Source organism: Nelumbo nucifera, chromosome 8 (genome assembly GCF_055504915.1).
Source record: "Nelumbo nucifera cultivar China Antique chromosome 8, China Antique-T2T, whole genome shotgun sequence".
Taxonomy (NCBI): Eukaryota; Viridiplantae; Streptophyta; class Magnoliopsida; order Proteales; family Nelumbonaceae; genus Nelumbo; species Nelumbo nucifera.
Window position 1 is genome coordinate 2,901,905 of NC_142656.1, and position 18,732 is coordinate 2,920,636.

At 37.0% G+C, this 18,732-nt stretch overlaps 1 protein-coding gene across 5 annotated transcripts in view; it reads right to left on the reverse strand.

Moving 5' to 3' along the window:
• LOC104600575 (F-box/LRR-repeat protein 15-like) overlaps positions 1-8,842 on the reverse strand; it is a 28,012-nt gene extending 19,170 nt beyond the window's left edge. For 2 of the 5 annotated variants that reach the window (XM_088892910.1, XM_088892909.1), the window contains exon 1: positions 7,807-8,841. In XM_088892910.1, coding sequence (XP_088749036.1) covers positions 7,807-8,264 — 458 coding nt within the window. In that variant the 5' untranslated portion in view covers positions 8,265-8,841. Of the gene's footprint in view, positions 1-6,398; positions 6,509-7,806 lie in introns of those variants that run through there. The other 3 variants (XM_010263610.3, XR_016079399.1, XM_088892911.1) reach the window with 3 other exon arrangements.
• Between the last annotated feature and the right edge of the window lie 9,890 nt (positions 8,843-18,732).

Here is an 18,732-nt window from a genome sequence, read left to right on the forward strand (position 1 = left end):
AATAATCCCTCATAAGTTTTTCTAGCCTTTTACTAACCCCTCCAGGGATCCTAAAAACCAACAAAAAGTATACTGGCAACTTGGCAAGAGTAGACCTGATTAAAGTAATCCTTCCCCCCAAAGATAGATAATTTTTCTTCCAAGAAGCCAGTCTTTCGGTAAACCACTCAATTACCAAATTCAAAAAATTACTACCGCTAGGATTATCCCCAAAAGGTAGCCCTAGATAGTTCATTGACCATTGAGAAACATTGCATTCCAAGAACTTCACTCCCCCTTCAACTTCTCCGCCCCCTCCCCAATATTTACACCCACAAGCCAACTTTTATCCCAATTAATCTTCAAATTCAACACTTTTTTTCAAATATGAAACCAATCATCTTCAGATTACACATCCACCTAGGATCATCCCCAACACAAAATATAATCGTGTCATCTGCAAACTGTAGATAGGTGATAGAAATTTCCTCTCTACCAACTCTCCATCCCCTCATCAAATTTCTAGCATCTACCCTAGAGATTCATCTTCCAAACACATCAGCAATCAAAGTAAACAAGAATGAGGAGAGAGAAATCTCTTGCCTTATTCACCTAATGGCCGGAAAATGATCCACCACTTTACCATTCACCAAAATCGGTGGCAAGTCCTAACACGTCCTAAGATCCATTGGCACCATCTATCACCAAAACCAAAATTTTTCATAACCTCCAGCAAAAAGTTCCGATCAACCAAATCAAAGGCCTTTTCCAAGTCCAACTTACAAACCAAACATTTCCTCCCAAATTTCTTCATCTCAACAACACTTTCACGAGCAATCAAAATCTGGTCAATGATTTGCCTGTCTTTAATGAAAGTTCCTTGAAAGGGAGAAATCAAGGAAGGAAGAACCTCCTTAATTCTTCGAGACAACACCTTACCCATGATTTTATACAAGTTGTTAATCAAGCTGGCTGGCCTAAAATCTTTTAGATGTGTTGCATCGTCTTTCTTTGGGATTAAAGCTATAAAGGTGGAATTAACCCACGGATTGATCACACCCCTCATAAAAAATTCATCAAACACTTTCAACAAATCATCCTTAATCACATCCCAACAATCTTAATAGAAGAAGACCACTATAAAACCATCAGGTCTCGGTGCTTTGGATCTATCCATTGAGAACACAACTTCTTGGATCTCTTCCAACTCATAGGTTCTTTCCAGCCAATTTTTAGAATCCTCTATCTTAGTCCAACCCAACCTCCTCCAACTCTTCACAAAACTCCCTCCTTTCCCCATATCCATTGGGACCATAAACCTTTGTCAGAGACCCATTCAATCCCATCAATGACTTGTCGAAATTTGATTGATACAGTGAATTTACCAACAAGTTCCTCCATCCCAATCAAAGACCCACCATCCCAAAGCATGATTATCCCCCACGAAGATCTCCAAGATTGGGATATCGCCCATTTGATTCCCCTATTTTTCCAAATACTTCTTGCCCATCAATTATCAAATTCAGCAATTTGAATTCTTGTAATAGCACAACATCAAGCATCTCTTTTCTCAACATTCAACATTGCCTTAATGGAAGTCGTGAAGGAAACAAAGAGGATACCAGATGTCCAAACCCCCCAAAATTACAAATAGGCCCAAAACATAGATTATCTTTGTACCCCCTGTTTAGCCAAACCATCTGCCAAATTGTTGGCTGATCTTCTAATCCAATTCATTTGAATCAACATATCCCAGGAGAGCATTTTGAATCTCTTAAGGCCATCCGTTAGGTGCCAACAGACTCCTTCCCCTTTTTTTAATCAATCCAGAACTGATTTGGAGTCACCTTCAACAATTAGCCTTTCCAAGCCCAATTCCTTAGCCTTCTCAACCCCAAATACAGAAAGCTAAGAATCCTATAGATGCCACATCACTATGCCCAGCTAGACCCAAGAATAAAACACAAATGTTGCCTTCCTCATCCCTGATAGCTCCTCCAATACCTACAGGACCTGGATTGGCCACACTGCTGCCATCAAAGTTCAATTTGAACCAGCCACGGGACGAGGGAGACCAGACCACTGATTCAACTTGTCTTCTAGAAGAATCCCCCAAGCACTAAAAAACCATCAATCTGAAAATCTGAGAACAAGCTCAAGATCTTAACCCAATGATTCACTCGAAGGGTTATGGCCTCAATCAAAGCTACCTAAGTTCTTTCCTTTTCACCAAAAATTCTAGAGTTTCCTTCCTCCCAGACTGTTCAAACAATTGTTGCCCTTGTACATCTCCACATCAGTCTACCTCATTTAGTAGTGCACCTGCAAACAGAAGGGGAAAACCACCCTTCCAAGCTAACAGGAGAAAGCCACCTGCAACCAAAAAGTGAGGGAAACCACTCCCAGATAAAGCCAACAAAAGGACAGGAGATTAAAAGATGAAAAGCAGCCTCAACATTAACCTTGCACAAGCTGCACCAGTTGGGGGACAAGCACCAGTTTGGCCTTTTTCTTTGAAGCTTATCACAAGTATTAATGCAACCATGAAACACTTCCCAACAAAAGGCACTCACTCTACGGGGAATGGGAGGGCATTCCTTCATAGGGAAAGAAGGGGAAGGGGAAGGGGAGGGGGAAGAAGCAACAAGGGAATTAAAAAAGGATTTGCAAGAGAATGCCCCAGCCGAGTTAAGGGTTCAGATCCTACTATCCACACCAGTGATTTAAAAGGCGTGCCTCAAGCGCACCTAGGCGCACAAGCGAGGCGCATTTTGGGGTATGCACCTCACCCAGGTCCTAGGCGCACCCCTTTCAAATAAAATATCTTCTTGTTTGGGCTTGCCTCGAGGGGCGTGGTACAAAGGTGACTAAAAAAGAGATTGTGGGTTTTACATGCTTGAAAATGGTTTATATGTTTGCTTTTATTTTTAAATTTTCATTTGAATACGCTTTACATGTTATGTTTATGTATTTTAATTTTAGATAATTGGTTTTATAAAACATTTATTTTAAAATTTATGTTTATATTTTTTATTAACATTATGTTTAATATTTTTTGCATTTTTTAATTTTGAACATTTATTTTCTGAATTTTTTATTTTTTTAGATTTTTTTGTAATTTTGTGCCTTTCTTAAAAAGGTGCGTGCCCCGCCTTGCGCCTTGCGCTTTTAAAACACTGATCCACACCCCTATCCCCAAGAACCACAAAGTTCATCAAGGAGAGCAAATCAGAAGCAAGGGGAACTTCAAACTCTCTTAGATTCCTAATGAAACCAAAGTTCCAATTTAGATCAAAAGGAAATGGAGAGGAACAAAGGAATCAGCCACCAGCCTAATCATAAAGAGAAGGGAAAACCTCCACTAAAGGGGTTTCCCCAACCTAGATATCCTCCCAAAACCTAACCTTTTGACCCGAGACCAAGTCATACCTTATGTGATTGAGGAAGACAAGAAGACAATCGTGGATGGCTTCCCAAGGAAGCTCTATGAAGATAACAAGCATCCCAACCATTGTTTGGCATCCCATAAATGCTTGCTATCACTTTGTGCCAAAGTCTATCACTCTCCCTTGGGAACCTCCAGAACCATTTACTCAATAAAGCCCAAATTTTCAATCTAATATTCCCAATCCCCAACCCTCCTTCTGCATTCAACTTTGACACCTTTTCCCACATAATCAAGTGATCTTTCTTCCCTTGATCAAGTTCCCACAAAAAAAAAAAATCTCTCTTGATCTTTTCAAATTCTCACAATAGCTTGGGGCATCCAAAAAACCGACATAAAATAAACAGGAAGGTTTACTAAAGCAAACTTGATCAGAGCTATCCTCCCACCTAACAATATATAATTCCTTTTCCGGCCAGCAAGCCTCTCCTCAAACCTTACCACCACTAGGTTCCAAAAATTCAAAGATTTGAGGTTGTCACCAAGAGTGAGCCCTAAGTACTTGATCGGCCAATTGCCTTTCTCACAACCCAAAAAACTTGCCATCTCCCCCAACAAATCTTCATCCACATTAGCTCCAACTAAAACACTTGTATTCCAATTAAGTCTCAGGTTGGAGACCCTCTCGAAGAGATTCACTACCAACTTCAAGTTTTCCACTCTAGTCCTATTGTCCCCCTCACAAAAAACTAGAATATCATCTACAAATTGTAGGTGAGTTATCTGAAATCTATCCCTTCCAACTAACCAGCCCTTAAACAGCTGCAAGTTATTGGCTCTTATGATCAGCTTGCTAAGCGCATTGGCTCTTATGGAACACCTTGTCTAAGGCCTCTAATTCCTTCAAAGAAATCCACCACCGACCTATTGACAAGAATTGAATAATGAGTAGACTACAAACACCCTCTTATCCATTTGCACCAAAACTCTCCAAACCCACAACTTCTAATGATCTTGATAAAAAAACTCCTAGTGCATGAGATCATAAGCTTTCTCCACATCTAGTTTCACCACAACTCCTTTCTTCCTTAGTCACTTTTGGACCTCGACACGCTATTTGCAATTAGGATCTGATCTACGATTTGCCTATCTTGAACAAAAGACCCTTGAAACTGAGATATGAGTGAGGGAAGAACCATCTTGACTCTAAAGGACAGAACCTTAGCAATTATCTTATAAATGCTCGTAACCAGGATGATAGGACGGAAATCCTTGGGGTGGGAAGCACCAATTTTCTTGCAAACCAAAGCTATAAAAGTTAAGTTCATTCCCAGGCTAATTTTACCCCTCCTATGGAAAGCCATCAGGTTGCGGAGCTATAGATTTGTCCATTGAAAAATTTGCTTCCTTGGTTTCCTCCTCTTCATACCTTTTCTCCCGGATCTCTACTTGATCATTCCCCAAAGTCTACCAATCAAGTCGCTCAATTGACCAACTATTAGTAAGTGGCTAGGAAGGGTTGACCTAAAGTGATCTACAAAGGCCCTAGCTATCTCTGTGCGATTAGTAATCTAAGTCTCCCCCAAGCTTAAGGAAATAATTAGGGTTTTCCTCCTTTCATTTGCAATGGCATGAAAAAAATATCTTATTACCATCCCCTTCCTTGATCCATTTCTCCCTAGACTATTGTTTCCAACAAATTTACTCTCTGAGAAGAGTAACTTCTAGTTCCTTCTTCATAGACCACCGCAAATCTCTATCACTATCTGATAGGGGCCCTCAATTGCCTCAATCAAAGAAATCGTACTAGCTTTCTTTTCCTCGAGTCTCCCAAAGGTCAATTTGTTCCACTCTTTTATTCTTTCTTCCCTTCTTACGTACTCCCCTACCATTCCCCTTCTCCCACTAAATTTCTTATCCTCTTCCACATCTCTCTTTAACCTTTCAATCCTCTTCCACACCTCCCAGAGCTTTTACGATTTTGTTAATGGTGGTCCTCTTCCACAGAGTGAAAGGGATACCAAACAACAAGACCTCAAATGTTTCAATATTAAACTCCTTACTATTACAAGAAGAAGACCATCATTTGATTAACATCACCCCCCAAATCCGTCTCCACTGTTTTGAAGTTTACAATATTATCCCATGTATTCAAATTTGCCCTACTACCATCGAAGGGAAACATCGAAACACCATAATCAACTATCAGGTGAATTCTCCTGATTAACTCCCGACTTCATTCCTTCAAACAAGCGAATACCTTTTGACAATAAAAAATCTTGGAATTTCTCTAACATCAACCGCCAGCCTAACCCTTGTTTTCCTTCTGGGAAGCAAATCAACTGTTTTCTATTATTATCACCAAAAAACTCTAAACTTCCACAAACCAACCCTTTTCGTTGCACTTCATAAACACCTGATACATTTCTCTCGGTAGCTTTGATGAGCTTCTCCATCCATTAAACTTCGCAGAGAATAGACCTCCATCAATGAATCCCTTCAACCACAGCACCGCTACACCAATCAAGAAAATAGAAGCCTTACCTTCCTCTCTAATCTTCAATACCAATTGTTTCCTACTTTTCCCCTCCTCCAAAATAAACTTCTTTGCCTCGAACTCTATCTCACTACTTCTTCGCCCCGATATATCTATGCCTATAAATAAAATCATTTATTTGTTTTGAATCACATAGAAACCACTTAATGGAACATGAATACCTCTCTAAAATCACCCATAAAAAAAAAAAAAAAAAAAAAAAAAAAAAAAAAAAAACTTAAGCTATATGATTGACATATTACATGCATGTTTATGATTGACAAACTATGTGTATGTATATTCACTTATATGTAAGTAATTATATATGAACCATGGAAATGTGATCAAAGTTCTGTTAATTTTGAAGAAAAAGTATGGATGTCTACATGAAAATGACAGACTAATTACAAAAGCCTCATGTGCACCAAAAACAAATATTTTTTTGCATAAACATGTTTACACTTGTCACATGATCTGATCAATTGGATTCGAACCCACCAGACTTGTCATGTTGATGGTTGACAGTTCATAGCTGGGTTGTGCACGTCTGGTGGTTTCAGATGTTTCTTTAGGTTGGTGTGACACCAGGCCTGCCACACAACCTGCTTCTGATGTCAGACAAACTGTTCGGTTAGAGTAATCTGCAGTTGAAATGGTGTAATATGATTGTATCTAACACTATGTTTTAGTGAACCTCACATGTATCCTGCCCTGTCCCACCCCCTCAATCCCCTTGTAATGTGTAATATGTAATACCAAGCAAAAAAACTATGTATTAAATAACATAATAACAAAGAATAAAAAACTATATGCTCTAATCTTTTAATGCCAATTACCTGAAATGAGTGGGCCAAGGGGAAGATCAATTTCAAAAGACACGTATGAGGCAATTAGTCAATTACAGGTTTTAATACAATTGTTGGGTACATGCAAATAAATACACCAGATGTGAGACACGTCTATAACAATTAAGGGGCATGTATCACAAAGAAAAGTTGATAATCCATCTAAAATACCATATGTCATCCATGTTTTGTATATTCCCAATGTATAGGTTCTCAGTATACATGGGATGATGTACTCTTTTGCTTACTATATTAATAGAATACAATGCTTTACCTTCTCAAAAAAGTACCATATTCCATTGACTCTTAAAAGACATGAAGCACAAATTATGAAGCAATTGGGAACAGGAACCACCATGTGTGTACCTTCTTGTTTTCTTAATAAAAACTTCGGAAAAAAATAGGAACCATTTAGTTGCACGTAAAATGAAGATGACCAATTTCCTGGAAATTGCTATTTCAAGTGGCTGATTGCTTGTACAATGGCCATAGAAAAACAGACATTTTCCAAAATGTGGGCAGCAGGTTTAGAAAATTGACATTCCTTCTAGTTCTCAGTTATTTCTAAATACATGGTTGATCCTCTGGATCCAAAGTTCAAAACACCCACGTATTCATTATCTCTCAACCATTCGGGCTTGTTTTCCAAGTTAAACCAATCACTATGAAAATTAGGGAAACAATTCATTTTCCCACTGAATAGAATTTTCCAAGGAAATTATTTCTTCCCAATGATTCTATGTTCAACCAACAGCCTATACATGCAGTCTTACAGTCCCACAGTGGGCATCGTATGATTGTTTGAGATCAAAGGCTGATAAGCTATGGCAAGTATGGGACATTTGCTCAAGTACCAAAAGTATGAAGGAAAATTTATCTACAAACGTGACAGATATTAGCTTATAATCCAATGAATCAACAAATATTGACTTTGCCCAGTAAAAAAAAAAAGTTCCACGACCAGCTAATTTACTTGCCTAAATAAAATTCTAAAAAAAAATGTACACACTTTTTCAGTAAAATGAGAAGGCAAAAGAAGGAGATAGCGAGAGGGAACTCACGGAGAATCAGAATGAACTTTAGCCCGTTTGTGCTGGAAATCCCGATTGTGATTCCCTCTTGCCAAACCCAAGGAAGATTCTTCAGCTATACCCAAGCCGTCAACATCCACAAGACCCTGACTACTGGCTGAAGCATAGCGGTCAAAACAACGAGGAGTCCCAAAGGCAAGTTCCCATGCAGCGAAACAGTCACCAGCCGTGTCGTTATCCCGACGATCTCTCGCGGCAACTTCTATTTCCGATAGCAATTCTTCAACGGCACTTTCCCCATCAGGCGAATCATCCAATGTTCCACGCCCCCCCATTCTTGAAGTGCCAGATTCCTCGTCTTCCATATCCGCATACGAAAACTCCTCAGATTTACCTTCAACCGCAATATAGACTTTTTTCATGCACCTGATGTTTTCTTCTTTCTCTTCTATTTCATCCCCAAAACCAAAACAACACCAAAGCCTCATGCAAGATGCAACTGCGCAAAATCGAAACCAAAACCCTAAATAGAACGTTGTTTTTCCACACAGAAGATGTTACCTTCACAAACCCTAGATCAAGATCCCATCTAATCCTGTCTTGTATAAACTAATGAACCACTTTCTACATTTCCAAAGCCCTTGCAATCCAGCGGTTCCCATTCCACGTAAATCAAAGCAAAAATAAATTTAAAAAGGTACCTATTCGAAACGCTTCAAATGCCAAACGATGTAAACAAGAATTCTCCAAGGCTCCACACCTGAAATTGCTGCTGGAGATGATTTTACAGATCTGATCCGACTTGACCTACACTGACCATCTCCTCTCTCTCTCTCTCTCTAGTCTACCTCTGCCCTCTACCGCCCTCTTTCTGAAAGAGATCGGCGCTAATGGTGATATTGGAAAGAATTCGTACTTATATGTGGCAGTTTTTTGGGCAAAACTCGCACGGACTGAAAATTTGTTCTAATTATATTTCTTCGTAATTGATCTCTCCCTCCTACCAAAAAATCTCTCTCCTTTTCAAGTGGCCAATGGATGGCGAGTTTTTTTCAGATTGTGAGTTATTAGATTGTTTTGCACCGATTTAAGAATCACCTCCTCCCAACACTGGCCCAACATAACTTTATCAGCTCGCAATTCAGATAATCAGATCTCCTGCCCACAATAATCCTACCCACCCACACTGGATAGGATATTACAATTATACATGGGAATATCTTCCTATGAATGGTACGTGAGATATTCTTAGTATGCGAGGTTGGGTTCTTGTGGGTAGGAGATCCCAACCTGGCACATTAATATATATATATATATGCTGACGTGGTATAGTCTAAACTGTTCAACTTGATTGATCGAATTGATGACTTGCAACCCAAAGGCAAAAAAGGTTCAGCCTTTAGGTTGGTTTTTAAAACATTGTACGGAAGTTTTCTTGTTAGACCAACAAAATAGATAGGGAATTGTGAGCAATAAACGCTCCCAACAGGCTACTGCAACCCAACATCTCCCTTCTCATTCATGGGATATGTATGGGATTATAATGGCTAATTGGTACATTGTGAGCACTAATTGGTAGCAAATTTGAACTCAATAAAAATCCCTTTAACATGTTGGAACATAATAATTAGGATATCATGCCTGCAAAACATGTCCCAACACCCTTCTCATTCATGGGATATGTATGGGATTATAATGGCTAATTGGTACATTGTGAGCACTAATTGGTAGCAAATTTGAACTCAATAAAAATCCCTTTAACATGTTGGAACATAATAATTAGGATATCATGCCTGCAAAACATGTCCCAACACCCAACCAACTTGATCTTACATCACACATCCCACCATGAAATTGGGGCTTACCATAAAAGTGGAACCTTCCATGTATGAGATGTGCGATGTCAAATGATGTTGTTAGAGAGTTTTAAGCGTATTTTGTTGGCAGGTGATCCAGATTCCCAATATAATTTGTATCCCCATATCAAATTATGATTTGCTCCTTATAGAGCACCCCCCACATTGTGAATATCTCCAATACTTGTATACTATTCAGGGTATTTGGTATGGTTTCCTTTTATTTAATAAATGGTACCATGTGAACATTTGTCCCATGATGCTACTTCGTATGTTTATTTATCTTATAAATGTTTGTCTTGGTTTACATGCAAATTAATCATTGGGGGAAGCTTCATTTAAACATTTCCCCCAACACAAAGATGTTTATTTACTATTATGCTTATGTGGTGCCTAATGGCATATAGCTATCAACAAATACAAAAAAAAAAAGATTTTATTAACCACTTTTTCAAAATATACATTGTTCATGGGAGATGTTACTAGTATATGGTGGGATGTGGTTGTGAGCTTGGTGCAAGGAGCCCTAATTCCCCATATCACATGCATAATGGGTCCTAGTTTGATATAAGATGTGTAGGCACAAATCATGTTGGCCCGTATTAAGAGGGAGTTTTGTGAGCTTGGACATGGATAATACTTTGGGTAATGGGGCCCAACAGCCCAAGTTGTTGAAGAGGGTTTTTAGCATAGTATGGATTTTTCTACCCACATCCACCTACATAACATCATAGCCAAAAGGCTTTTAAAACCAAAACGGACAACAAACTGGTAAGGGTTCCGGTTCATGGGTTGAACAATCAGTCTGTTTGAACCGAATGAATGGCCTGTTATGATTAAAAAAAACGGCCAAACTATTGGACGGTTCAAATGGTTTGACCACCCAGGTAAGCGGTTTGCTAACTAAATCAATGATTTTTTATTTTTTTGTGAGATAACGGTTATGGGGTAAAATGGAACTGGTGACCGATTTCCAGTTTTTTCGGTCTAACCGCCCGATCCAATCCGGTTTTAAAAACCATGTTACAGCCACACATTATACATGGGAAAATGTTCCCAATTCACGAAGATAGTGTTTTATGGGTAGAATTGTTGGGTAGGAGATCATAGTGATATTCACATGATACATCAATCCATTCAGACCCCTTTTTGTCATTTTGATGAATGCAGTTACGTTTTTTGGCACCCAATGGAAAAACTACCAAAAAAACAGCCAATGGAAAAGGCTACGGTGCACACGCAACATACCAATCAAAATTAAACATCGGGTATGCAAAAAAGAATGAATACCTTTTCGCTATCCTCTTTTAGATGGAGCAGGTGTGAATGATATGATGTCCATCATCCATGTATGATACTTTCGGTTTTGAGGCTGGGGCCCATTAAAAAAATTAGGGCTTCGAGGAAAAAACTCGCATGAACAAGAACCAAACATGTGATGTGTATCGTGTGTTATGACGGAGACCAGATTTGCTTCTAACACAATACTTTTCACATCAATCTCACAGGTACATCTCTGATCTCACCGTGTATTATGTATTATGAACATTTCCCACATTTATGTGTTATTATTCATGGGAGATGCTCCTAATTTACAGTGATATGTGCCAGTGAAGTTCAGTGTGAGATGCACTCTATGATGAGTAGATCCCAATTTGTTATGATGGTGCAACCAATTAGGCTTGTCTTGGCAAAATATATCCACTGTCTCTGAAGAGTCCATATCTCCTCCTCACATAGTGCACCTCATGGAATATGGAGTGCTGGCAGACAGTCATTTGTTGCTCTTTCACAACACATCCCACAGTATATTGGGAGATTAGATCTGCTTCTCATAGAAAGTGCCTCACAGTGCATTGCAGTTATGTGTTGAGAACATCTCTCGCACATGATGCTATGAGGAGCATATCCGAACTCGTGTATTGGGATGCACATGTAATGAAGATGTTCCCAATATATGGCGGGGACATATTAAGTTGGTATAAAAGGACAGATCCGGACTCCTTAATTTAGGGGAATCTAATATCTTGTTGTTAATGATCTGACAAACGGTCCAAATGACTTTTAACTTTTAAGTTTTAAGGCATGCATCCTTATTCAATAAAAAATTCAAAATCTAGCTACTAGCTTCAACCCTTATTATGGGCTTGGGCTTCAAGTGGAGTAGAATGCAGTATCGGGTACCGCTTGATGAAGTAGCAAGTAAAACTGTAGAGCCGTTGAATGATAGTTTTTGTTTCTTTCCATAAAACTTTTACTCCATCAAATTGAAGATGTTATAACCAAATAAATAATTTTGATCTTTTATGTTGTTTTAGGTTTTTCTTAAACAAAAATAGAATCCACAACACTGTTGAAATTTTATATTCAATATGATAATTTTTTTTTTTTAATTGTCCATACTATTTATACGGAGTGTAATTTGGGCAGGCCCAATCAAAAGCTCAGACCAATTAAGTCCACTATTTTACATGAACTGGGCTCGAAATCTTGGTCGTTGGATTTGGTTTGTCCCAAAACATTAGCCTTTCTGTTTTTCTGGCTGAACTCAAGCTAGTCCTTAGGTAGCTTATGCCCATCATTAGCCCAGCTCAATCTTAATTCAGTTCGAGTCTAAACCAAGTATACATACATATATACATATATATATGTATATATATTTTCATTACAATCTAACTGGCCTCCAAACCTAATCGGAATCTATCAAATTTTAGTCTATGCCTGACCTTAAGCCTTATGCCCAATTGTGTCCGGTTTGACCTTAAACCAAGCCTAGACTATTTGACTCCAACGAACATAGGGATGGTAATACCCTTTTACGGAAAACATAAAAAGCAACAAATAAATACAACCACTAAATTGGATTAATACCAGGGAGGGTCTGGGTTTTGGGAATTTTATGTGGTTTGCATATATAAAGAGTTGTTGCTTATAAAGCTCTAAGATTAATTCTTTTAGTGAACAAATGTGAATATTATATATCTTCAATAATATGATAGATCAAGTCTGGGCAAATAAAGGGGTCGTTCATTTTTATTGGTGTGAGTTCGAGGGATGAGAGAGATAATAGGTGTATAAAGATTTAAAGTTGATTTAGACTAATACTGCAAATAATCTTATTATTTTTTGGGTAATAATCTTATTATTTAATGGGTGAGTAATGATAATGTTTAAAAAAGTGACAATGTATCAGCCCGTATCATCTGTTTTGCTTATGCTGAGGAATCGGTTTACCCATGGATTTGGTTCTGGCCTTAGCGGTTTCAAGATTGATTTCAAGGTTTACCCATGGATTTGATTTTTCTTTGCCACCGTTAACCCCTCCCCTAAAAAAATAATATGTTATCTAAAACATCAACAATAATAACGACAACATTATTTTGTTGATACTTTTAACCACTATATGTATAGTGTATGTGGCATTGCATATGTAGACCCAATTGATTATGGCTGAACCCAAGTCAAAACATTCTACTTTAAAATGAAATAATTGAGGGGATATTTGGAACTGTGGCCATTTAAAAAAAAAACAGTGCCACGTCGGATCCACATAGGTGTTTCAACAAATGCATATGTATCTTATTGTTTGGTTCAATCATTTATTAAAAAATCGAGCATGTCTCGAAAATCGGGACCCCACTGATGCATCCCAATTTTTTCCCTCACTCTCCTTTTTGGTCAAAATTTCCTTCTCCCCCAATCAATATCGTTCTCCAATTGGTGTAAATTTCATAGCCAAGAGTTTCTTGTGAATTTTATCAAATTGGTGTAATCATTTTTGAACCATACCAAGTTGGTCTCATGTTCTTTTATACAATTTGATTAATATCATATAAGTGTGTAAGAAAATAAAAATAAAAAAAAAATAGAGAGGGAGAAGGAGAGAAACTGAGGGAGAACGATATAAATTAAGGGAGAATGAGAGATCAATCGATAAAGAGATTGAGGGAGAACAATAGGTAGAGAGAGAATGAGAGAAATTGATATAGATAATGTAAATACAGAAACCAAAAACAATTTTTATTTATTTTCAAATCGCATAGTTGTTGAGCAGATAAATATAACTGTGAGTGAAAGAGTGTGAGGGAGATTGAGAGAGAGATAAATTAAAAACCTTTTTTTTTTCCCAATCACCCCACATTAAAGGGCAATTTTAGTATAAACTTTTTATTGTGTCAAATATGGATTAAGAGTCCCATGTTGGCAATTAGTCACATAACCCTCCGATGATATGGCGAGGGTTTTTATAACTTGAAATGTAGAGCCATTTGTGAGAGTTTTGTTAGTTTATGGACCAACATTGTAACTAAAATTTAAATGTACAGTCGGCTCTAACTATAATTTTCCCTAATTTAAAATTAATCCAAAAGCAATGCTATTTCTTATCTAGATGGTGGGTCAATGATCCAACTTAAAAAAAAAATGCATGATGTCATAATTGAATAATAAATATTTAAGTTTATTTTTAATCATATTGATACTTTTTTTTAATTTTCAAATTATATCTTAACTATGATATATCTAAAATTCAAGTAATTGATATGAAGAAAAATTTCACACATGCAATATATTTGCTTAATTACTAGTATAAGGAAAAGAAACAACAACAATAAACTTATTAATTTTCATATAGATCAAGAACAACTAATGAAATGAATACTTTTAGATGTACTCAAATTATTGTACATTTTCAAAAATTGTAAAAGAAATAAATTATCATTAATTTGTATTCATACAAAATATAATAAGAATTTCAATTTCACATAAAATACGCTCAATAACAATACTAAATGAATATTCTTTAACCAAATTTGTTAATTAGTTAATTTATATAAATAATTTGGAATGTCATATATGGCTATCCTATTTTAGTTTCATCTAATAAAGCTCGTGTATTGTATGTAGACCCACTAGTATTATTATAAAGTAGATACTTGCATTTGTTTTGGTATAGATGATAAAAATTAAATTTGATAAACTCGTGTTATATTATCTTGTATGACAAAATATATGATGCATGAAATAGATGTGTAAACGGTATTAAAAAACTTGACATAATCGAATCGAATTCAAATTATTCAAATGCCATTGATGGTCGAATTCGAATGATGCATTTTTACCAATCAATTAATTGAACCAAATTCGAATAGGAGTCAATCCGATTTGATAATATTATACGTATATATGGATATATGGATATATATTAATATATTATTTTGTTGGAGTACAATGAATGATGAATTTTGAACATTTTATTTTATAATATTATTTTAATAACAAAGAATTGAATGAAGACAGAGACACTATGATGATTTTTCGGTCAAATAAAATTATATTTTAATAAAATCGATGCAAATGTTATGACGGTTTTTGGAACAAGTAAATTAATATTTTAATATTTTTTATCAAAAGGCCTGAATTTCATTAATTATTTTGTACTTTTCATTTCAATCACTTTTAATTTACTATTCATCTTTCTTCTTCCTCGGTTCTTACCTTGTAACATTTCTTTTTCGCAGCTTCTTTTCTTTTGGTCCATTGCAACTTATAAGTTTTAATGTTAATCTCCCTTTTTCATTCCTTTTTTTTTACATACTAGTGTTTTTATAATTTGTTTCTTAGTTACTTTCTCTCTCTTCCTCTCTCTCCGTCATCTATTGTTCTCTATCCCTCGACGTTGTAGAGCACATGAACATGGTGGGCAATCTCTCTGTTGCATACCACACTAATGGCGACGCTTGTTGCAACAGCATCAAATAGATGGATATGATTCAAAAAAAGGAACAAGTTGTTTTTTGAATATTAGATCGACAAGGAATGAAAAAAAAGAGCAAACTAGTTTTCTACTTATTCCCCTGGTAAAGATGTTGGTGTTAAAAGTGTATTTTGAATTCAAATCAAATTCGAATATTTGATTATTTAGATGAATTCGAATTTGATGCATTATTTTAAGAAACCGTCAAATATCGAATCGAATTCGAATATGCATCTATTTAATCGGTTTCAAATTCGAACCAAGCCTGGTTCAATTCGAATTCGCTCCATTTATACCCTTGGTGAGAAATATATGGTACGAAAAATAGTTTTAACCAATCAAAATTCACCCATGAATTTTGATAAATAACACCTTATTCACTGCCACTCTTATGATTATAGTAATAGTTAGTTATTTTGGAATATTATAACTTTTCCATCTCATAGTTGAACCCTATCTTATACAGGTGCTCTTACACTAATAAGTAAAAAAAATTATAAGGTGAAAGGCCAATAAGGGCTAGGGCTAGTGGCCTAGTAGGATGGTAGAAAGTAGTAAGAATGATCGCTCATAAATTACAAGTGAATGTGGCATTAATCGCAATAATGGTGAAATTCGTGATTTAAAAGGCATTGAATAGTGCATGAGAGAAGCTTATTAGTGCTTAATAGTGCATGAGAGAAGCTTGGAAACATGTGAGGCATATCTCTCTTCCAAAAGACTTTGGATCTCCTACGCACAAAAAACTGTCTTACCATAAAAATGCTACCTTTGTGCATTGGGAACATTTCCATGTGCATAATAACTTGAAGAGGATGAGATGTTCCCTGTGTATGGATGCGATGTTACTGGGTAGGAAATCCAGACCCGACTCCTTTCAAAAAAAGCGTAGACAAAGGCATGCGCATATGATGAGCCGTGTAATTTTGTTGTGCATCTCGCTAAACGTGTTACCTTTGAGTTATAATTGGTGGGGACATGAAAATATTGTGGTCCTTACTATATATTATCACACAATTTGACAATGTCTTTATGTTGGTAGTAGCACCTGAAAACTTGTAACCCAAATCGACATTCAATTAAATTATCTTATAGTTGGATGGGCCTTATACATCATCAAATCAAATTTGGATGCGGTTGATATAGTTCGATTAATAAATGGATCGAATTCAGACATAACCATTCGCTCCATTAAAAAATCGACTTCGTTTAATAGAGTTCGCGTTATGTGCACCCGTGGGTGCACTGGATGCGTGAACCCACGAATGAGATAATGACATGTTGACTAGGCCAACATTAACATCCGTTTGAGCGTTAACGCGGTCTGGTCGGCTTATTCGGACGGTTCAAACGGATACGAACCAGTCTGGGACAAAAGACCTCATTCCACTGAATCATACCCATACACCAAACCTTTCCTCCATCAGCGGCGATAGAGCTTCAGCGATTCATTGACAGCAACAAAATGACCTTCAGCGGCGATGTATTCTTCTCCTTCTACTCTTCATTCTTCTTTTTCGACAAATAACTCCGGTGGTAGGGCCGGGGATCATTCTTCTTCTTTTTCTTATTCTTCTTCTCCTCCATTGATAGGCCAATCTAAAGGACGAACAGGTACAGGTGATAGGACTGATACTGAAACACAGTACTAGATGAGCGTGAGTGAGGATTCCACTCCATAAACAAAATGAGCGAATTACATCCCGTGCTAGTATACGGTCCTAAACCTAATTATATATCAACAAAAAAAGAAAAAGAAAGAAAAGAAAAATCAAAGTATTCAGAATGAATATCTAAGCATCATATGGCATATGGTAGGTGTAGCAATTGCTTATCAATAGGAAATTTTAGGGTTTAATGGCATCAGAAAACAGAGTATTAAGAGATTAGGGATTTGTTGAATTTTTCGAAATGATTGGTTGCATCCATCCATCCAAATGTTCTGTAGGCTTCACAGCAAAACCTTAATTTCCAATTTTAGATTTTGTACAGACAAAAAAAAAAGCAACTTCAAAATCATTACAACTTCAGCTTGCGTTGTCTCACTATTTTTTAGGACATGGTACGATTTTATATGTCCGAGAATGAGAATTTGCATTAGTTAATATATTAACAAAAAAAAACTATTGTTTTTCAATAAAAGACCAGACCAACCATCGAAGAAGACGATGAAAAGAGGATAAGTAGAAGAAGAGAAGAGGAGAAGAATAAGAGAGAAGAACACATCACCGCCGACGACCTTATTGTCGCTGTCGATCAACCGCCAGAACTCTGTCGCCACCGATGGAGGAAGGGTAGGGTTCGGTGGAAGGAGCTCTCCAAGGGAAACAAAATCAAAGAAATGAGGCTCTTTTGTCTGTGTTTCATATCAGTTCATGTCCGCACGAACCGGTTTATGTCCGCGTAAACCGTTCGATTGAACCGATCAGATAACGTTAACTAGCCCGTTATGATAAAAAAATTAAAAAATTTGAAAAATGGTCAAAATCGTTTGAACGATTAACCGACCGATTCAGTGGTTTGCTGACCAAAATCAACGGTTTTGGGGAAGAATGGTCTGACCGTTTGGTTTGGTCTGGTTTTGAAAACCATGGTTTTTATTTCCCTTTTCCCATCAATTATACAATGAAATAAACTTAAACACTATTCATTTCGTATATGTTTGGCATCAAGCATTCGAAAAAATAAATGGTATTGCTGATGTGTGGGTTGGAAGCACCGTTTTCTGATAAAATGTTTTATTTCCCCGTTTGGAATTGTTGCTGTCAAGTATGTCTTGGAGCAACAATTTTTTTCTGTTTGGTACCAACGCTCCAAGAAAACGTTTTTTATCACTGGTACCCATTATCCAATGCCACATCATTGCTTTGTTGGTAGCAACGAGTTACAGGTCCAGGAAATGCCAAATTTGGCATTGCTCAAAGCCATGCCTTCCCAATTTTCAAGACATGGCTTGGAGCATTGTTTCCTGGAGCATCGTTTTTTCCAACGTGGCACTGATGTGGCATCGTTTTTTGGAGCAATGGCAATGATGCCAAATAGACGCTTCATTTTTCACCCAACCCCTTCCCTGATGAAACCACTACAATATTTTCTTCACCTACCATCGGTTGTGAAACACTTTAGTATTATGGGTGATCATTTTAACCCGACCTGCACAAGCTGGGCCTGAGCCCACGCTCACATCAAGCCCGCAAATTTTAGGGTCAAGCTTGGGCTTAATACTTCAAGCCCGGCTCGGCTCGCATATATTTAAACTTACGCATTTTGTGTATAATGTATACATGCTATTTTACAATATATTATATATTATATATATATAAATATTATTAACATGACATGTAT